The sequence below is a fragment of the Stylophora pistillata genome, chromosome 3 (assembly GCF_964205215.1).
Source record: "Stylophora pistillata chromosome 3, jaStyPist1.2, whole genome shotgun sequence".
NCBI classification, from domain to species: Eukaryota; Metazoa; Cnidaria; class Anthozoa; order Scleractinia; family Pocilloporidae; genus Stylophora; species Stylophora pistillata.
In genome coordinates, this window is record NC_142521.1 from 46,996,701 (window position 1) to 47,019,595 (window position 22,895).

Sequence of the window (22,895 nt, forward strand, 5' to 3'; positions counted from 1 at the left end):
AAGAAAGGCAGGGCGCATCGGAAGTCTTTCATTGCCGCACTCGAAACTGCATTTGATTCTGAGAGGAAAACAATTTATCGTCAGGTAACTGAAGATTTATCTTTGTTACTCTTTGGTTTTCAATGTCTGTTATCTTCTGGGAGTTATCAGTAGATTAAAGACGCTAGTTTTGGTGGCAGACGTGTTCCTGAAGTAATCTCTAGAGCTATGCGTGCATAACTTATCATATAATAACTTTAATCTCGTTCACCTATCTTCTTTCCACTGACATTTGAATGAGGAGGGAGGGGAGGTTGGGGATGATAGGGCACACAATTTATTCGGTACTGATTATTTTTGCGTTCATGTTTTTGTTTTTCAATGGCTTTAGTCTCCACCACCTATGAAATCCTACATTTCCTTTCGGTCGGTGATTTTTCGGTTTTTATGAACGCAAAAGACGCTTTTCGGTTTTTGTCATTCCGTGGTGTTGTTCCGCCACTTTTCCTCGATTTGGATAATTATTCATGGCGCTTTTTCGGTTTTGATCCTTGTTTTCCATTATTGTTATTATTATTATTTCCATTGCGTTTCACTGTCATTTTTCGTGTTGGTGAAAAATTTGGCCAAACGATTAGTCTCTTCTAAACACTTGTACCTCCTTATGGCTCCTGAATGTTACCCGTCCCACAATCAAGAGCTCTTTGACTAGTTAACCTGAGCTCGTACACGTGGCGGCAACTGATAACAATCATACAGAGAGATTATTTTCGGCAAAAAAGGCGTGTTGATGATGGTTAGATTTTCGGTTTTCGTCTTGCGGCCTACAGCGGTGTCTAATTCACTTAAAATCGCCGATATCGCAATTGATAACAATCATGCAGAACCGTGACTGCGTGAAAAGAAGACAGCAAAACCTTAGCTTTACCCAGCCCTCCCTTGAACTAACCTTTATGCCTAACGATCATACGAAGAATTTTGAAGAGTATAGGGTGTACGATGACAACTCGGCTTTGAACTTCTCTGGACTAGATACGACTAACGAAAGGAAATAAGAGGAAGGGCTACCAAAACTTTTAAATTGTAATCACTCTTTCTCCGACAAAATTCTAGTACTTGAGTCATCAAATAGAAGTTCTGTATTGGTCACTTTCTAATCATAGCTTCCTTTTTTACCTGTGTTCGATGTTTTTCTTATTCATTTTCTCCTTGCATCATCCTCTCACATGTTATTTCGATTTGATATCTATCCAGTCGTCATTTGCACTTCTTATCTTAATTTATCCGCATGACATTTTCAACACAATCCAATAAGAAGGTTATAAAGCTTTGCCAGGTGAAATAGAGTAACCGTGCTGCTAAAACAGAAGACTCTATTCGGTCCGATTTCAGCTTGATTTTCAAATAAGCCTCATACCTAACCAAGTCAAATAACTCCTCCCATAGAGCGAATTCAGAGGAGACAGCTCTGAAATTCTAATTTTGACTTGAGCGGTCGTATCACCGACGCGACTATACAATAGCATGGAACAAAGCCGCGACTATCAAATGAAAACTGAAAAATTCACGGCCTTTGTATGACCAAGCGGTCAGAACTCGCTATTCATAAATGTTTGCTTCAAGTACACGTATATGTCAAAAAAAGAGTGAAATAATGCGCTATGTTGGGGATGGGAAATGGTTTAAACTGTTCAGTTTTGTAGACTCCGCAAAGCAAATTTCCACAAAACTAAGTTTTCTTTTAAACAATCACATGGGTGATTATAAAGTTCGGTGTTTGAAAGCCGTAACTCTTCTGCATGGTAAAGCTCAAAACAATGGTAAATCAGCAGAAACCCGTAATCGAGGACGCTTTATGTGTGTCTCGACAAGAGAATTGATATTCTCTTGGTCTAGCGTTTTTCTTTTCCCTTTTTTTGTTTCCTTTTACAAATTTCTATTAACGTATCAAGTTTTCTTTTTAATGCGAGTATTTGGTGACGACAGTGAAAGGACTGGCAGCAGCTGTCCCATATTTCCTTTGAAATTTTGCGCGGGAAAATTGGCGCGCGGCTGGCTGAAATTAATGCCCGTGCGCATGCCCCTCGTTTGACCGTTGTAGTTCCAACATGTCGGCTAGTTATTAGCGAGAGTTGCCGTAGCTCGCCGTTGCTAATTATGGCTTGCATATGCTTTAATAGAGTAAGTTTCACGGGAGTCAACCCTTACTGAACTAGATAACAAAAAAAAGTGAGATCTCTGAGCTCGAGGAATTTAGTCAAACGTGATTTCACGTTGGAAGATGCCCTAGTGGTCAACGCAAACAACATCTGCAGTTCAATATGTTGGGAGGAGCGACTGCAAATTGTTTTCTGTTAACTCAAACCTGTTTTAGGCGTTCATTCACTAAAAGGAAGCGTGGAAGTAAACAGTGCGATAAAAGCAACGTAGCAAGAAAAGAGGGAACAAAATTTCCCTGCTTTATTTGCTCCGCTTCTATTATCGAACTCTGTTTTACGGCCGGTTCCCAAAATAAACGGTAGGAACAGGCTAGATTTAGAGCTGGGTCCTGCACCGAATTACACGTAGTGGCCTTCGAAAAAGAAACCGTTAGTCGACGAATTACACAGTCAACGTGGACTGTGCTTCGGTACATCATTAGCACATCAGGTCATTGGCGAAATTATGTAGAGTTGCACTCAACGCCTGGTAGAGTTTCTGCGGAGCAACACATGAAGTTCTTTTCAGGTAAAAAGCATGCATCAATTTTTTTGATTCATCGTTACTGCATATGAACTTCTGAGAGAGAAAAAAAGAGTTCTAAGAAAATAGAGAGAGATGTTAAGATTCTTTTCCCTTTTGAATGTAGGATATTTTAAAATGTCATGAGATTTACACACATGGAAAAGACAGCCAATCAAAATGCAGAAGAGCCATCCTATCATTGAGAGTGTTACCCCAGAAGATGTGCGCACTCCGATTGCATTGCATTGTGGTAGAGTAATTTTCAATATGGCGTTAAAAGCGGTAGAAATGGGTAGAGTTTGACTGAATATCCCGTAAAAGTTAGGCCGTTTCTTTTTCCTTCCATTATAAGTAAATATAATGTGATATATTTTGAATGTGTCGAAGTATTTTTCGTGCGTATTTGTCAAGTATTACATCGTTCTCAAGGACAAACGCAAGCACTGTATTTTAGCATGTAATTTGAGACCAGTTTTCGAGCTGGTCAAATTCGTTGTACGTCGTAGTTTGAAGCCTTTCAAAGATTTTTATGGCCACTTTGATCCTTCTTCAACAGCTTTGACCAAACGCGCTCAAACGCGCTTCAACGGTACAAATGTTTTATGCATTTTAAGTGATAGTGTTTCAGACCCTTTTGTGAAGCGAAAAGGCCCATTGTTGTGTTTGGTGTGTCGCGTTACATAGCGTTACAACTGCAAATCTACTTTCCTAAGTGAAGGAAAACTAAATAATCACGAGTGTTGTGTGGTATAAAATCTTCTATCTTGATTATTGAATTAAGAACAGTTTAATTAGAGGGATGAAAAGAGTCACTTGATCTATGAAAACCTCTACTTGCGTGAGGCGACACGCCGGAAAGCCGGAAAGCCGGAAAGCAAAAGGCAGTCTACCATTGAAAGGTGGTGATAGGCTTGTACGTCTCCTACCATTCGCTAGCGCTTTTAAATCTTCTACCCTCAAATTTTACCTCTTATTAGGATTATTTTAATGACTTTCCTTCGTGATGTGATAATAAGGGTCAGTTCTGAGGCGCCAAAATTCTCTATCTGTATGTTCTTGAGGTTTGGCAAAGCCAGATGCGATTGCGTTAGAAAAGGTAATATTTTCTTCTGTGCGCGCGCTATTTTCTTTGCTTCAGAGTATGCTTCTCTCCTGAAGTAATAACTCAAGAGATACGTTTCTCAAAACCCTCATATAGGTTTCCTCTACTCTCGAAGGGTATTTTGAAACTCTGCACGTTTTTACTAAACGTGGAGCACTACAAATTCGTTCTTAGGAGGCATGGAGCTTCTCCTTTTACAACTCCCGTATTTACGCTCGGTGGAAAAAGTTCTTCTATTACAAGGTCTCTGTCTCTCTGATATGCGTTTGTATGTCAATGGTCAATTCACAGTTGAATAACTCGCGTCTAGGAATATAATTACTGACTTTGAAATTATTCATCCCGCCATTGGTTGCGAGTGTAACTGTTGCCATTTGTGTCGAGATTCTTAGGCAGATTGCAGTTTTGAATCTCTGTAAAACGTCACTTGCCTCCAAAGAACGAATTCGTCATGGAGGAAAGACAGGAGTCAAGTTGGCCTGTCAGACGTTTAATTTTCGAAGGCATTGCAACAGACAATGAATCCCAATTACAATCCACATATATTCACACCGTATCTCGCTGCCACCGAAGATGTTCACTCCAACGCGTCGAGATGCAAATGACTCAATTTTTGTTTTACGACCATGATGCAACGCAATCAGAGTGCGGACACCACCTGGTGTTACCCCAAACCAAAATAAATACTCTGCTCTGTTACCAAAAAATGGTGTCCTGATTTTCAGACATTTGTGGTTCAAAGGAGATTCTAGTTCTTACTAGAAAGTACTGTACTTATTCAGCTGTAAAATGCACTCATAAAAATTCTTTCTCTTTGGCCATCGCAGCTTGAAAAGAAATTTCACACTAACTGCAGTTACAAACATGACAGTAAAACGGATGTTGGAAAACAAGATCAGTAAAAATGCATTCAGTTATATGACACACTCTAATACGGCTCTTTTCGGGGGCACCACATCTTACCAAAGTCAATAAACAGCAGTCATCGTCTTGACTTCTTATAAAACACTCAGCTATGAAACACACCCCAGGAGTAGGTAGTAATGTTCCATGAGAGAACAGATTTTCTCAAAGAAAATAATGCGCCTAACAACCAAAGAATTATGTTTACCGTACTTTTGTAATTGGAATATTTAACTTTCCTTTTTCGAGAATGATGTCATCGCACTTGGAAGAATGTTTTACATTTTAGGTGTGTATATTTTTAATAGGTGATCTTTTCCTCTATCTTAATTTTTAAGCTCTGATGAGAACTTTGATTGTATTTAAAGAAGGAAATCAAAGCATCTACCCTGATAATGTGTGTTTCCAATTTCCTTTATTGTGGTTACTATAGAACAACCTCCCTTAGTCACACAAGCTGTCAAAAACTATGGATTACAACTAGCTTAAAGACCGTATCATGTAGATAATTGAAACAAGCATCCTATAGGTACTAGTTGCAACATAGGTACTAGTAAACTTATATAAGTTGTGTCTGTTTTTAAAAGAAACTCGAGGTAATCATCAGTTCATGGGTATGTTGATGATACTCAGTTGCACGTGTTGTTTCGTTCAGATTCGTCTGCTGCTCAAGATCAAGAGACTAAGGCTATTGAGAACTGCATAGCTGATGTTAGGGCTTGGTTAGTCTCACACAGGTTGATGTTTAATGACTCAAAGACAGATTTACTAGTCATTATTTCGTCGCAGCGGTTATCTAAGGTTACCATTCCTTCAATTTAATTGAGTGACTGTGACATTCAACCCCTTAAGCATGTTAGAAACCTTGGCGCATGGTTTGATAACCATATGTCAATGAGTACTCATATAGGAAAGGTGTGTAGTAAGGCATTTTGGGATTTTATAATATTAAGCAAATTAGGAAATATTTGTCTTCGGAATCAACAAAGTGTTTAATTCATGCATTTGTTACATCACATTTAGGTTATTGCGATGCTCGTTTGTATATGCTTCCGCAATATCAATATAATCGACTTCAAAAAGTTCTTAATGCGGCGGCTCGGGTTACATGCTTAATTCCTAAATCTACTCATATTACTCCGGTACTTAGGGAACTTCACTGGTTGCCGGTGTAATTTAGAGTAGAATTTAAGATTGCGCTTTTAGTTTTAAAACATTGAATGGCCTGGCCACACAATATTTATCTGAACTACCTGTTGTAAAGCCTAGAACTAGATACAGCCTGCGGTCTGATTCTGAAACATTGCCGCTAATCCCTAGGGTGACACGGAAGACTCTTGGCGATCGAGTCTTTTTCCATGCTGGACCAACAGTATGGAATGCCTTGCCATCTAGTCTTAGAAACTGTAGGAACATTGACTCTTTTGATGTACAGTTAAAGACTTATCTTTTTAAGAAAGCTTTTAATTTGTAATTTTATATTCTTATTACTAGTATTATTTATGCCATCTAGCCTTAGATACTATATGAACTATGACTTTTTTAAAGTACAGTTGAAGACTTATCTTTCTTCTTCAGAACGCTTTTAATATTGTACAGCGCTTTAGAATATTTTAATAGTTAAAGCGCTATATCAAATGTAATAATAAATTATTATTATTATAATCACTTAGGATTTTAATATACAAACCCTTAGTTCTCCCTCATAGTTCTTTTACTGGTTTTTGTAACTTTGGGTTTCATTACAAACATTTTCTAACAATGTTATTCCTTTTTTACTCAGATTTTGTGTTTACAGTGTAGAGTTGACAGACATCCATCATCTTATTAAGAAAAGAACAAACTCTTCACTGTATCATGTAACCATCCGCCATAGCCTGAATTACATGTAATATTAGTGTCAATGATGTGCAGTCCAAGACAGGATTGAAGAATGACAACTGCTAGTTGAATGTTGAGTAAGTTTCTAAATTATGAATTAAGTTTAAATAGTAAATTGGCCACCGTAAAGAATAAAAAAGCTGACGTTTCGAGCGTTAGCCCTTCGTCAGAGCGAATGGAGGAATTGTGGGTTGTATGTGGTTTTATATGCAGAAAGCAGAGCTACGCCATTGGTGGGAACATGGCAACGGGGAAAACATGTATAAATTAGTGGAATGAAAAGCGTTCGTTGATCCCTGTGGGATTAAGAGTGCCGATTTGAAAGATTAACTTTTGTTCAAGAGTTTTTGTGGCTTTCCGTGTTGCCTAAATGTAAGGAAAGACCCCAGAAAGCCATATGTTGTTTAGAATGACTGGGTAAATTAAAGTGTCTAGCGACTGGTTTAGATGCGTCCTTGTCATTCCTTTCCACTTCGCGAAGGTGTTCTCGGAATCGGTCACCGAGTCGTCTTCTTGTTTCGCCGATGGATAACTTTTTGCAATAAGTGCAAGTTATGCAATAGATAATGTTGGCGGAGGTGCACTTGAAGTGATCGGTGATCTTAATGGATCGCTTGGGTCCCGATATTTTCTCAGCGTTGTGAATGAAGGGACAAGTTTTGCATCGTGCGCGAACGCATTTAAAAGTGCCGGGTTGGTCATTAGTTTGGCATGAACTTCTGACCAAAAAATTGCCTATGTTTTTGTCGCGTTTGAATGAAATAAGTGGAGTTTGCGAAAAGATAGTGCCAGTCTCTGGATCGTTTTGAAGTAATTTAAAGTTTTTATGAATAATGGTTTTACTGAGTGGTTGTGAGGGTGAAACGTGAGAGTGAATGGAATGCGGTCGGAATTTTCTTTATGTGACGTTTGTAGTGCTGACTGTCGATCAATAGGGAGCTTAAGATACAGACGTTTTCGGGGCGATGGCGACGTGACAACCCAGGTAAACTGGGTCAGAGGTTGCCGTTTTCGCGCCATAATTGAAGTTGTTAAGATTCTGATGACGGCCTGCCTTTGCGACTTCTTCGAAGTTCGTCGAGTTTCGCTTTATAAATGGAGGCTTTTTTGTCGTAGCATGGTTACGTTTGAAGAATTCCGCCACCTCCTCGTGTAGGATATATTTCAGTCTTAAAACCCTAATTATCCAAATGAAAATCTCCATAGATCTGAGGTGTACGTTTTCGAGGTGCATCTACGAATTGATAAAGGGAATGGCAGCAAACAAAAATTCCCTTTTATGTTAAGAATTCAAATACTGTATACGTACGTGCCCAAAACTTACCTCGACGATTTGGACTTCACTGTGTTGGCTCGGTCACTTTAACCTAAAGAGAGAAACAAAAGGTCTCCTGAGTTGGCCGAGACATCGTGTGATGATTTGTGCGAAATGTGATAATGCAATTACTTAAATACAAGTGACAAAATTGGCAGTATATTAAAAAAAAAAACAAACAAGATCAACTCACGTTTTCACCACGACGGCAAACTCACTGATCTCACGTCGCCGACGTGAGGGCGACGGCGGGGCTGCATGCGCAGTCAATCTCACCCCAATCTTAATCGGTCTCCACGTCGCCGTCGCCTCGGAAACGTCTGTATCTTAAGGTCCCTAATAAGTTGGGCGCGGTGTTGACCGGCTTGAACGACAGAAACAGGGTAACCACGAAAAACTGGCACATTGAATCTGATTTGTGCGAAAAATCAGGGTCATCGCTACATAAACGACGAAGTCTTAGAAACTGAGAAAAGGGAATGGAATTCTTGACATGAGATGGACGCGAAGATGAATACATCAAGTAACTATGTGAGTCTGTAGATTTGTAATACACACTAGTGGATAAACCGTTGCCTTCAATTGAAACTTTGATATCTAAAAAGGACAAAGAATTGTCGGAAATTTCCCTGGTATATTTTAGAGCCGGGTGAAAAGAATTGATTGCGGTTATGAATTGAGTAAGCTACTCTCTGGTAGAGGAGGTAGCGCCGATACAGTCGTCGATGTAGCGACCGTGGAGTTCAGGTTTGGGGCCAACGTATTGCCTAAAAAATTGGTGTTCAATAAAACCTACAAATAGATTGGCCTAGCTGGGTCCCATTTTGGTACCCATGGCTACGCCGTTGGTTTGTTTGAAAAAGTTATCCCCGAATGAAAAAAAAATTAGGTGTGAGTACTAGTTCAGCTAAGCGAAGTAGGGTTTCAGATTTGGGTTGCTTAACAGTACGTTGATCAACGTACAACCCACAATTCCTCCATTCGTTCTGACGATGGGCTAACGCTCGAATCGTCAGCTTTTTTATTCGTTACGGTGGCCAATTTACTATTTCAACTTAGTTGATATAACCAATTACCCTGTTACCCCCACCGATGCAGGACCACAGTTTCTTTAGAAACTTTCAGCCTTTCTAAATTATGAGCATGATTGACAATGTAGAACTTAATAAATTAGCTGTATTAGAAAAAAAAAACAAATCAAGACAAATCAAACAAAGTGATGAAATAATTAACAAATGAACTCACTTGGTAGTTTTCTAGGTCAGTGTTAGTAGCTATTCCTCGGAGCTTCTTCAAAACAATCTGACTGCTATAATTTACTTTAATTACAATACTCGAAACAATTTATAGTAAAATAATACCTATTGTGCTGTATTTTAAATTACTCTTTATCAACATCATTATTATCATTGTTGCATATTGTTTTATAACATAACCAAAGTAAAGCGCGCGCTCTGATTGGTCAATTTGGCGTCCCCCATTTGCCCATGGGTGTACGCTGCTGACGTGTGCAAATGCAAAGACTATTTTTCTGCGCGGGCTTGTATTTTCTGGTCGCGTAAGATTTGTTAAATAAAAGGGAACTCTTTAGCTACAATGTATCAATGTTATGTTATAAAACAAATGGTAAACACCACAGCGTACACTATTGAGTTATGGATGCACTTGGGAGGTTTGCTAAGCACTCAAGAAGCTAGAGTCGCTCTCGGCTATCGCCTCGAGCGACTCTTACGCTTCTTTCGTGCTTAGCAACCTCCCGCGTGCATCCATAACTCAATAGTGTACGCTGTGGTGTTTACCATTTGCTAAATCCTCAGTATTATATAAATAGCATTGAGGTTTAAGGCTACAGGAGTCTGACATCTGTAACGTTAAATTGAATGTCTCTTGTCATACCTGTTTGGTATGTGGATGCAACTTATTTCCATGGTGCATTTTAATTGTGTATTTGGTCATGGTACATGTATGTTAATGTGTACTATATTTTTTCAGAAGACGTTCGTAATAAGCTATCTGCATCAACATCAGACTCTCTGGCCAGGAGAGAAAGAGAGAGACGGAAAGCCCTTTGCAAGATAACGCGAGAGGATGAAGCTGATGGTACCTCAGTTGTAGGCGGGGCATGTTTGTGTTATGATCCTGAGGTCAGAACCGATGATTGGAGCAAGTACTTTATCCTAACAAGCAGCAAACTTATTCCAAAGGAGAAATGCGATGTTGAAAAATATCACGTGGAGTTCATAAAACCAAAATCAAAATCAAAATCAAAAACGCTTGCACTATCAAGTATTGTGCAGGAAAACAATATCCATCATGTTTCTTCTGGATTGGTTGTGATTTTCATTAATACACACTCTTCTGAGCTAAAGGGTCGCTTCTTCAAACATAGAAGTTCCAGTATCCTCAAAGATCTTGAACCCAGGATAGGTTGTAAGCAAAGTGAATCCCAATTCTTTTTTATTGGAGAAAAAAGGTATGAATATGTAGCAGGGAAAGTTGACTGGGAAAATGACAATCCACCCAGCTCTAAAGAGAATTGCTCAACTGTTTTACTGGAAGAAGTTAACGAACGACTACAAGCAGTTGGAATTCTTAACTTTGAGGATAATGAAGAACACCCACCTGTTCCAATCTGGTGGAAGAACTTAAATGTTGAGGAACTTTTAGGTGAGTTAAGTGTCTTTTTTATTTTTCAGCTCCAAATTTAATCAAACACAATTTGCTCTCAGGGATTAATTTGGTCAAAACAAGCAGGATTACTTTAACAATACACTGTATGATGTATTTTCAAACCAGTAATGTGATAGATATCACAACATTTGTTGAAATTAAAGGAGACAAGTATTATTTTCTAAAAAATTAAAAAACAACGTTGTATAACTTCAGTAAAAATTTATACACTTACATATACATATATATACAGGTATAGATTATTTTTTCACATTTTAGATACATTTCGTAAATTTTTTTTGTCTAGTTTTTATATATATCTTTACTTAGTATTGTAACAACAATATGTAATTCAGCCCTTTGGCTGCTAAGTTTTTGAATAAAACCATCTATCCCATCTATCTATCTGTCTATATATCTAACTATCTATCTATCTAGTCACAGGTTTTGGTGAAATAGCAGTTAAATTTCCTTGAAAAGCCAATAAAAATAGCTAGTTACCGGCCCAGTTTTTTAAAACAAAATGATAAATTTCAATCTCCTGTTGTGGTCAATGTGTAGTTCAAAATTATATTTTTAAAAAATTCAATACTTCTAAAAAGAATATTTCTGAATAGAAGATTAAAATCAATCAACTTTCTCAGGTAAGCCAGTTATCACAAATGCAGATGGTGAAGTTGACAGAGAGTTCATTGTGACTTGGTCAGAAGTACACAACAACCCTGAAAATCTCAGCCTCAAATATCGTATAGAATGGTGGGAAAAAAACAGTAAGGAATCCACGGCAGTTCCATGTAACAAAACAATCAGTGATGATACTCACTATAAGATTACTGGCTTAGAGTATGACTCAGTGTATGAAGTAAAACTCTTTACTGTCAGGACATGGGGAGCCATTGGGTCAGATATCAGAACATTTAAAACAAAGACTGGTAGGTACCTTTTATTAACATGTTATGCTTCTGAAATACATTACAAAAGGTAGTGTTTGAGGTATAGTGTATGTACATGTAAGTGCATATACATTTAGAATTTGAAAGAAAAATTATTAACATTGATAATATTTTTCTAGGTCTACCTGGTAAACCAACCATCACAAATAAAGAAAGTGAAGTTGACAAGGAGTTCACTCTGAACTGGTCTCCATCAAAGGCAAACAGTAGTGATTTCCAGCCTTCAACCTACCGTCTGGAATGGAAAAAAAAACAACTTGGACCAGGATCTTCAGAAATGCCACAGTATGGAGACACTGGTGAAACTCACTTTAAGATTGCTGATCTTGAGTATAACTCAGAGTATGAAATGAAACTGTTTGCAGTCAACCAACAAGGAGACAGTGAGCCAGATGTCAGAACATTTAAGACAAAGACTGGTATGTACCTTTTAATGACATATTATGCGTCAGATGAAAAACATTACAATATGTGGTGTAAGAGATATAACACATGTACATGTAAGTGGATATAGATTTGGAATTTGTAAGAAAAATTATTGGCATAGATAATGTTTTTCTAGGTCTACCTGGTAAACCAACCATCACAAATAAAGAAAGTGAAGTTGACAAGGAGTTCACTCTGAACTGGTCTCCATCAGAGGCAAACAGTAGTGATTTCCAGCCTTCAACCTACCGTCTGGAATGGAAAAAAAAACAACTTCGACCAGGATCTTCAGAAATGCCACAGTATGGAAACACTGATGAAACTCACTTCAAGATTGCTGATCTTGAGTATAACTCAGAGTATGAAATGAAACTGTTTGCAGTCAACCAACAAGGAGACAGTGAGCCAGATGTCAGAACATTTAAGACAAAGACTGGTATGTACCTTGTAATTAACATGTTATGCATTAGATGAAAAACATTACAATAAATAGTGTTTGAGATATAAAATATGTACATGTAAGTAGAAGATTTGGAATTTTGAGGAAAAAATAATTAACATTGATAATATTTTTCTAGGTCTACCTGGTAAACCAACCATCACAAATAAAGAAAGTGAAGTTGACAAGGAGTTCACCCTCAACTGGTCTCCATCAGAGGCAAACAGTAGTGATTCCCAGCCTTCAACCTACCGTCTGGAATGGAAAAAAAAACAACTTGGACCAGGATCTTCAGAAATGCCACAGTATGGAGACACTGGTGAAACTCACTTTAAGATTGCTGATCTTGAGTATAACTCAGAGTATGAAATGAAACTGTTTGCAGTCAACCAACAAGGAGACAGTGAGCCAGATGTCAGAACATTTAAGACAAAGACTGGTATGTACCTTTTAATGACATATTATGCGTCAGATGAAGAACATTACAATATGTGGTGTAAGAGATATAACACATGTACATGTAAGTGGATATAGATTTGGAATTTGTAAGAAAAATTATTAGCATAGATAATGTTTTTCTAGGTCTACCTGGTAAACCAACCATCACAAATAAAGAAAGTGAAGTTGACAAGGAGTTCACTCTGAACTGGTCTCCATCAGAGGCAAACAGTAGTGATTTCCAGCCTTCAACCTACCGTCTGGAATGGAAAAAAAAACAACTTGGACCAGGATCTTCAGAAATGCCACAGTATGGAAACACTGATGAAACTCACTTCAAGATTGCTGATCTTGAGTATAACTCAGAGTATGAAATGAAACTGTTTGCAGTCAACCAACAAGGAGACAGTGAGCCAGATGTCCGAACATTTAAGACAAAGACTGGTATGTACCTTGATTTAACATGTTTTGCATCAGATGATAGATGTTTTAAGTTGTGGTGACTGGTTTGTGGGCAATGTAGATAACTTCACAACCCTTCAATATCTACCTTGCCCACAAACCCACCACCACACTACATCAGTTTTTAACTAACGTTAAAGACAAGGACGAACGGAGGAACAGATAAATATGATAAATATGATAAATATGGATTAGTGATGCCCCTTTGAGGTTAATAATCTCCAAATAAATCTTCATTTAGTTTGGTACATTAGCAGCTGATCGTTCAGAAACACTGAAGAAATGTGTCTCAGTCTGCAAATAATAAAATGGCTACATGTATGTATGCTACTGACAACTGCCAAAGTCTGTTTACGAGCCAACTGGCCCATCAGACGGCGCTTAACTCCAGTTTCTGTAACATGAAGCAACTAGTAGTATTTCTACTCCCCCCCTGAATGGGATGCTAGTCCATTGCAGAGTTACCCCCACGGCATTAAATTCCCCTCGGCATTTAAACACCTAGGGGAAGAGAGGGCGCTGTGACAGTAAAGTGTAATGCCCAAGAACACAACACAATTGTCCTGGCCAGGACTTGAACGCTTACCACTTGATCCGGAGTCATTTGCACTAACCATGAGGCCATGGTGCCTCACTTCTGACTGTTGACAACTGCTACTACTGATTAATTCCTGTTTGTTCTTCCAAATTTCTGTCAATGATGAAGATTGCTATTTATTTAAAGCTCCATTAAACTCCTGATGGTTTGTATGGGTTTTACTCCTTATAGCTCTTCGCTGATCATGCTAATAATCATCTGTTATGATCGCTTCCGGCCAAGTGACCCTTGACCACTTCCGGTCATGACGAGTGGCGTGAGTGGCCACTTAGTACTTTTACTCTATGCATAGTTAATAGAGAGAACTATCCTCTATGTATTCGTTGATTCATGTGATTTTCCAGTTTTCAAGTATATAATACAATGTCAAATTCCCGTTTATGATCTATACTCCCCTTGGCATAGCTCCTCCCTGATACTACACAAGCAACCCAAAAGTATAATCCCCTAGGCATAACTCCTCTCTGAAACTATGAGACAGGATCTTCAGGTGTAGTACCCTTGTGTATATTCCCCATGACGTAGCTCCTTTCCCTCCCTCCCTACCCATGATCTGAAATTGTTGTACTCCTAGATACACTCCCCCTGGAATTTCTCCTCTTTGACTGTTCTAACCTATGATCTTCAGGTGTAGTACCCCTGTGTATATTCCCCATGACGTAGCTCCTTCCCCCCCTACCCATGATCTGAAAGTGTTGTATCGCTGAATATACTCCCCTGGCATTGCTCCTCTTTGACTGTTCTTACCTATGATCTTCAGGTGTAGTACCCCTGTGTATGTACCCCATGACGTAGCTCCTTTTCCTCCCTTCCTACCAATGATCTGAAAGTGTTGTCTCGCTGAATATACACCCCCGGCATAGCTCCTGCTTAATTGTCCTTACCTATGATCTTCTAGCGTAGTAACCCTGTTTACTACATCACTCGTAGCGCCCGTGGGCATAATGAAGCGAATCCTGTGTTCTAATTGGCTACCCGAGCGGGCAAGATGAGCCCATCTTGCCCGCTCGGGATTGCTCGCATTGATCCTGCGCATGAAAAATTAGAACCACAATTGTAATTCTTGGACAATTTCGGCAGATGGAAACGTTTAAAAGTGGCAGAAGATAGTCGAAACAAAGAAAATAGAAAACGGCTCTTGAGTCTGTTGGGCTACAAACACAGCTGGCTTTATTTCCAGGCTCTCGAAGTAAACAAGTAATCATTAATTCTTATTAAAGCGTAATCTTTTTGCGATATAATAAATCATCATTAACCAAGCTTGTTCAGTCAAGATGGCTGGATATTAGCCTCGTTCCTTTTTCGCATTTTTATGGACCGAGACGAACGCTGCCAATATCCAGCCATCTTGACCTCACTCTTGGTAAACAACCCATAATTATTTTTTTGTCAGTTCCTGAGCGCGCGGGATTCTACAAATCCTACGATCTGATTCGTTCCGAGAGCGAGCGGTATTCTCCCATTTCGGCCCGCTCACAGCGGGGCGTATCCTATCCGTTGCGCGTTGAGTTGCTTGCCTGGTACATCCTAAGTTCCGTTGCAAACTCTCATAAATGTATTTTGTTTTACCGGCTAGCTAGTTAGCATTTGTAAGCAGAGATTTCGGCTACGACCTTTAGGCGATATTTAACTTATCAATTAGATCTCTCAAATAAAAAAGAATTGATTTGGTAATAAATGTGTTTTTCAATAGATTGACATACGACCTACAATGCCGTTTGTAATTCAATAATCCTCAAAAAGTAAGCAAGAAAGTAAAAAAGAGAGGTATTTGCGGCTAACAATTACATTTATCGATGTAACTTTCATTCATTTAATATCAGACTAAATTCTCCAAAACAATCTGTTCGTTTTAAGACGTTAAGCCGAGCGAAAGTTTGAGTTCCACTGTAAATAAACTTTCGCTAATTCTTTGCAAGTCCAAGCAATTTAAATATTTCTACCGTACATTTCACAACAGAAACCGAAGAAATTCGATTACTTCAAGTTGCATTACATCCCCTTGTGTCTAGCTAGAAAAAGCATGTTTTTTGACTTCAATTTTTCGGTGGAAGAAAGATTTTACAGACGCCATTACAGCAAGCAAACAAGCAGACTACTACAACTTCAAAACATACATTTGAATTAACTTACACTTTTCTTGACATTTGAAACCGAGCAGAGATAATTCTTCGCAGACTAATCGTCGTTGGAATATAACAATTCTTTCCGTAAGATCAGTGAAGATGAAAAAGTCACGGTGAAAGTGAATGAATGAATGATTGAATAAAAACTTTATTCAAGGGTCAATGTATTTAGCTTTACAGGTGTAAAAACTAATTGGGGACACTACTTAGTTACTTAACCTACAGAAGTTTAAAGATTAATTTATTAGCTATTTACACATTAGAGTAAAATTTCAAATGTAAAACTGGAGCCTTATTTACATACCGATAATACTTTTAGATGGCTAAAAATTATACAGAATGATAAAATCTTATTTGATGAGCAAATTCACAGTCCACGCAGGTGTCTTTTAACAATTCGATCAGGTTTCGTTTCTTTATGCTTTGTCTAAAATCGTTTAAAGATGTTTTCTCCCGATCACTGACGCTTAACTTCCTCCATAAGTACGGTCCGAAGTAACGAAGTGAGTGTTTGCCGTAACGGGACGTTCTGACCCTCGGGACATTAAAATCAGCATTCCTAAGCTCATAGCCTTTATGGGTAGACTGGAATATTTCTGTAATATACGGTGGCATTAATCCGTTTTTAACTTTAAACATGAGTGTAGCTATGCTTTGTAATCTCTTTTCATATAGAGTTGATAGGGAGACTCTGTTTAGTAAAGTACTGTACGTGTCCACCTTAGATTTAAAAATTGCTCTCAGTGCTCGTTCTGAATACGTTCGAGCTTACGTCTATCAGCAGTTTTGCAGAAATGCCACACAATGTCACAGTACGTCAGATGCGGTAAAATATCAGATTTGTAGAGTTGAAGCTTGGCTGAGTAGGGTGTAAGGTTGCGTAGCCTCATTAGCACTCCTACTTTCTGGCTTGTTTTCTTTCAGATGGCACATATGTGTTCGCTGAATGATAGATTTTTATCAATGGTCACTCTGAGGATTGATAGACGATCTGAAGATGTTACTTCAACTTTTTTTTCAATTTCTATCGCTATTTCCTCTGCTGGCTCTTTTGCTGAGGATTTTGGATCGGTGACAAGTATCTGGTATTTACTGGGGTTCGCCCTGAGAAGGTTCTTTGTGTACCACTGTGTCACTTTTTGCGTTTCGCTCTTGAGTTTTTGTAAAGCTATCTGGACCGAGTCCCCACTGGTGTATATTTGTTGGTCGTCTGCATGCATGAAGAGACTCTGTTCCTGTGTGTAACGGAAGGTCGTTCTGAAACAGGTTCCATAGTAGAGGTCCAAAGGACGAACCCTGTAGACATCCTCTTGTTTGGTCTCTCCATTCACTAAACTGGTCTTGTAACTTTACTCGGTTTTTTCGTGAGCCAAAGAAAGATTGCATAAGATTATGGGATGTTCCTGAAAAACCATATGCCTTGAGCTTCTGAACCATTAGTACAGGGTGCAAGGAGTCAAATGCTTTACTCATATCGGTGTATAATGCAGTTACACACTTTCTCTTATCGGCAGCCATTTTCCAATCCTCTGTTAACCTTAATAGAGTTGTCTCGCAGCTATGTTGTTTTCTATATGCCGCCACTTTTCCGGACAGGTGTGAATCCATGTCTGCAGTTATTTGTTGGCAAAGCAATGACTCGAACAACTTGTCTATTGAGTTTCAGACCGTTATCGGTCGATAATTAAAACGGTCTGTTCTCTCTCCCTTTTTGAACAATGGTGTCCATTGTCCCATCTTCCATGTGCTTGGCCACTCTCCTTTTCTTATTATTGTGTTAAAGAGTCTAGTCCGTTATGGTGCTATCCTTTTGGCTGACAGCTTTAAGATCTTGGGAGCAATTCCATCCTACCCAGTGGCCTTAGAGCTGTTAATTTTTTTGAAGTTCTATTTCTACTGCACCGACCTTATTTAGTTGAAGCTGAAATGTATGTTTTGATAGGCTTGCCGCATCACGGCAACGCTAGGATGTCTCTCAAAGTCTTGCCCCAATTGATCACCGCCGATTTCATTTGCAATTGTTGAAAAATAGTTGCACAGCTCTTCCTCCAGTGCGATCTGATTTGTGACTGTTTTCTCGTTAATCTCAATGGCTATTTTCTCAACCTCTTTACTCTTCTTACTTAGGAACGGTTGGAAGGTTTTATAGAACTCCTTCGGCTTTTGTTTAAGTTCGTCAGATTTCCTTCTCCAATATGCCTTGATGGCTCGTCGCCTCTCTTTTGTCGCACGGTTGCTCCAATTTCTTTTGAGCTCCCAGTTTTCAGGTGTGCGATTACGAGCAAACATTTACGCATACTTCCCCTTTTGTTTTATCGCCCTTTTCCATTCTTCGGTCATATACGGTATGTCCTTTTCTCTAATTCTCATCTTCTTTTTCAGCATGTGTTGATCTTGAATTACCTCAAGTTTTGCTAGCCTAAACTAGTGCTGTTCTTTTTTCAAGTGTCCGCAGGCTTATTTTTTTCTGTGCGCGCTTTTCTTTTAATCAACAGGTGTCGGATCGTGACAGAAAATGTTTCAATGTTACCTTGGAAGCCTTTTATTAAGGGGCAGACCATTTAACTTTTGAGGGGGGGAGTGGGTGATTTCTGGTCATCAAGAAATTTTTTTTCTTGCAATCTGCTGTGCAGGATATTTTTTTCCGGTCTTTTGGTACATTTTTTCTGTTACATTTGGGCTGCATGCAATTTTTTTCTTCCAACAAGCGCTTGCAGGAAATTTTTTTCAAAATCACCCACCCCCTCCCCTCAAAAGTTAAATGGTCGGCCCCTAAATATCATGTGTCTACTACGCTCCCAAGGTATGTAAACGATTCCACCTCTTCGATATCGGCGTCATTCACTCTGATCTTCCTCCTTGAACCTGAGTTAATCTTCATGACTTTGGTCTTTGCGGTGTTGATAACAAGGCCACTTTTTCTTGACCTTTCTTCCAGAATGCTGGTTTTGATCTGCATTTGGGCTCCTGAGTGAGATAGTAAAGCAATGTCGTCGGCATAATCCATATTTCAATATAGCCTCATTTTAATTTGCGTTAACTCTGTTTTCTCTACCACGTATTCGCTCAAAAATTTTTCCGTTTATGAAGGATGTGAGGTAAAGCCCTAGTGGGTACAGCCCTAAGTTATTCGATTTCTTCAATTTTGATCCTATGATCGATTTCTGTGTAGTCAAAGCCTTCATAGTGTTGTTAGAAACCAAGATAAAGTTTCTCAAGCCTACGAAACGTCCGTGAGTACGAAACGAGTACATACTAAATGAACAACGCTTCATTTTTTTGTTAGAAAGGAACAACGCTCTCCTTTGTTGTTTAAAATAGCAACGCTTTTAGAATCTTTATGGTGTTGTCGGAAACAAAGAGCGCGGCCTTGGTCATATAGATTTCTCAACTTTATTGCCTATTTAAAGTCTTTAAGTCTGATCTTTTAAGTATTTCTTTCTTTGGGCGACTTGACTTTTTTTTTCGCGCGACATGACTGAAATTTACGGGCGACATGACTCAAGTTCCGGGTGACGTGAATTGCATGGGCGAGATGACTCTCAGGCGACTTGACCGGCTACCCATGTGACTCGTCCTGGTTCATTTCCGACACTGGTCATCGTTGAACGAATCTGATCGGGTTTCTACGGATTCATTTTTGTTTTGTTTTTTTTTTTTTGGGGGGGGGGTTAAATTAATTTTTTTTTTCAGAGCCTCACCTCTGCATTATCGATTTGAACGTAAGAGCTACGTTGTCAAACTTTTACTCTGAACATATCTAACATATCCTTTGAAGAGTAATTTCAATTAAAACGAAAAAAAAGGAAAAAAAGAAAATGAAGAAACAAAAACAAAAAAAGAGTTGGCGCGGCCGGGGCTCTGACCTCGATAGGAGTAGGTATATCCATAGCAACAGGTACGCGGAGTACGAAGTGGCGAAGTTTTGTATTGAAATAATTTTTTGGCACGCATAATACACGTACCTATTCTATTACTTTCCTGCCATGTCCCCGGACTGTCAATTGACAGTGTACAAACTTTACTCTAACCAAGTCCTTTTGTCAAAAGTTAAGTTTGGCATCAACAAGAGCTGCTCATTAACCCCTCTGTATTTTAGGCCAAATTTCCTTTTTACTGCAGTACGTTACAACTATACAACAGTAGAAGCAGGCAGTCAGATCACCTTTACTATTTAATTATGTCCTTTTTTTATTTTAGCCGTTACTTCCTACACAACAGCATTGAAAAGTTCCATAGCAGACCAAACAGAGTTTCAACCCAAACTGCGTTCCTCTTTCACGATTGTTAGCGCAAAGACAGAGGATATATTCACCAATCTTCTTATACAACATGGTAGAGAACCCCACATGGCGAGTGGTAAGATCAGCGGTATTCCAGTTAAGCACTACGACGAAATATTCCTTGGCTTAAGCGATGATGAGGAGAATCCCAATTCCATTGTTGTCGTTGGAAAAGCAGGGATTGGAAAATCTCTGTTTTGCCAAAAGTTGATTCGCGATTGGGCGAAAAACAGATTGCTTCAATCGAGAGAAACCTCCCCCAAAAAAATCCCTAATTTAAAATTTGTGTATCTGCTTACTTTCCGTCAATTGAATTTGCTTGAAAATGAAAGCAAAACTTTAAGAGAAGTCTTAAACTGTTCTACGGTGTTAAGTGATAACTGTATCATTAATGACGATATAATTGAGTACATTTTGAAGTATCCTGAAGAAGTTATGATTATCCTTGATGGCTACGATGAGTATTTACAACAGGATGAAATCCCTGGAAACTCAGAAGAAAAGCATCCAAATGACTCTAGTGAAAAAATGCCAGTGGCTGCACTGTGTTCGAAACTTCTCAAGGAAAAGATCTTGAAAGGTGCTATCATCCTGATAACCTCGCGGCCCGATGAATCCGACAAGTTGGGAGTATTCAATTGTAAAAGGTACGTGGAAATCGCGGGATTTTCTCCAGAACAAGTCAAAGAGTTCATTGAAAAGTATTTCAAGAAAAGCGAGCGAAAGAAGAACATTGTACTTAAGCATGTCATGAACAATGAGAATCTTGTTAGTTTTGCCCACGTTCCCATGCTCTGTTTTCTGTTGTGCTTTGAAATGGATTATATCCTTGAAGAAAGGGAACCAGGCTTAAAACTCGACGGTCACCTTCCTGTCTCAATGACTGAGATTTACACTAAAATTTTAGAGATCTTTGGACTTAAGCACAGTGTCGGGTCAGAATTTAGAAAGAAGGCAATTACTAAGGATGTGGGGCCCCGTAACGTCATCGAAAAGACACTAGAGAAACTATCAAAATTAGCGGCTGACCTGCTTAAGGAAAAAAAGGCAACTTTTGATGAAAGCGAAATGAAACTCGATCATTTCGATTCAGAAGAAGTCGAAAATCTGAAGGGTAGTGGTCTTCTTCATTGTGGTCAGCCTTTCAGGACCAGTTCGACTACAACAACTAAACTCTTTAGCTTTACCCATTTAACCGTTCAAGAATACTTGGCTGCTCGTTGCTTTGTAAACGAAAATCATATTCCAGACTTAAGTTTTTCTGAAATGGTTTTCCAATTCATGGCTGGCATTTTGTTCGAAAAGAAAAACGAGGAACTAATGGAAAAATTAATGGCAAATGTTCAGGTCTTATCCTCTAAAAATCACCTTCTCGCAGCAAAATGCTTGAGTGAATACAACGACAAGGAATTTGGCAAGAAGTACATTAGAAAGCATCCTCAAGTATGCTCCGACCCAGACAACAACTGGTCTCTTGAAAATGTATCAAATGTAGACTGCTTTGCAGCATCATTCGTCTTGGACATGGTAAGTGATGTTCATGGAGAAGAAGCTGGACACGAAAGTTCTGAAAAGTTCGAGTCAATAAAGAAGTTGAAACTAACCAGGTCGCCGCGGTCATTGCCTGGAATAAAACGAATTTGTGAGTCATTAGGAAAGGAACACTCTCGTGTCTCCAAACTAGGAATCACATATTGTGACCTCGCAAATGAATGTATTGACGTCGTTTGTAGATTAGTTTCATATAAATTAACAACTCTCAATCTGGGTTATAATCAGATCGCTGATACCAATGTTACCAGCCTATGTAAAGCTTTGAAGGATCCAAGCTGTAGGCTAACCACACTCAGTCTTTGTGCCAATGAAATCACTGATGCCGGGTTTTCTAGTCTCTGTGAAGTACAAAAGCATCCAAGCTGTAAACTGACCACACTTTTTCTTGGGGGTAATAAGATCACCGATGCCGGTGTAGTCAGTCTATGTAATGCGCTACAGCACGCTCACTATGGGCTAACCACACTAGATCTGTGGGGCAATCAGATCACCGATACCAGTGTTGCCAATCTTTGTAAAGCACTACAGCCTCCGTCCTGTAGGCTGTACACACTAAATCTGTTGGGTAATGGGATCAGTAGGGAAAAAATGGAATATCTAGAAAGGTTTTTTTGTACTGTAAGATTTCAAGAAGAAGAGTTGCATGATTTGAAAATGCAAACAGTAAATCTTTACTCAGAATGACCAGAAACACAAACCACGTTTTGAACGTTTTAGAGAACACTGTCTGAATTAATTGATGTAAAATTTGGAATGAAAAGAGTTAATTTTGTATCACTAGATGTCCTTATTTTAAGTGGTCTGAAGTAGACCAAAAAAGTAGTTTCTCAAAGGGTGATGTAATTTTGATTTTTTTTCTCCGTATTTCGATTTGATCGAAATAAACTGTTTACTGCCAAATGTTATTTTATCATTGCAGGGTTATGAAGGAGTTGAAATATCCTATCGTTAGAGCGCTTTTTCAATGAGTATCGTACAAACAAAACCTGAGAAAAGAGTTTAATACTTTAAAGAGCCAGTGAGATCTAACAACAGGCACACC

General features: G+C 38.8%; 1 protein-coding gene across 1 annotated transcript; it reads left to right on the forward strand.

Moving 5' to 3' along the window:
- LOC111344314 (uncharacterized) lies at positions 1 to 22,758 on the forward strand. The gene is made up of 9 exons (XM_088753821.1): positions 1 to 84; positions 6,492 to 6,666; positions 9,897 to 10,571; positions 11,219 to 11,506; positions 11,647 to 11,946; positions 12,090 to 12,389; positions 12,532 to 12,831; positions 12,975 to 13,274; positions 20,217 to 22,758. Exons 2-9 carry the CDS (start codon positions 6,660 to 6,662, stop codon positions 22,535 to 22,537), a joined length of 4,491 nt encoding a protein of 1,496 aa, XP_088609947.1. The 5' UTR covers positions 1 to 84; positions 6,492 to 6,659; the 3' UTR covers positions 22,538 to 22,758.
- The last annotated feature ends 137 nt before the right edge of the window (positions 22,759 to 22,895 follow it).

What these genes read in the sequence shown, in the direction of transcription:
- LOC111344314 (XM_088753821.1), top strand. An exon ending in AAATGTTGAGGAACTTTTAG is followed by an intron (nt 10,572 to 11,218) that starts GTGAGTTAAGTG and finishes CAACTTTCTCAG; the next exon opens with GTAAGCCAGTTATCACAAAT. An exon ending in AACATTTAAGACAAAGACTG is followed by an intron (nt 11,947 to 12,089) that starts GTATGTACCTTT and finishes ATGTTTTTCTAG; the next exon opens with GTCTACCTGGTAAACCAACC.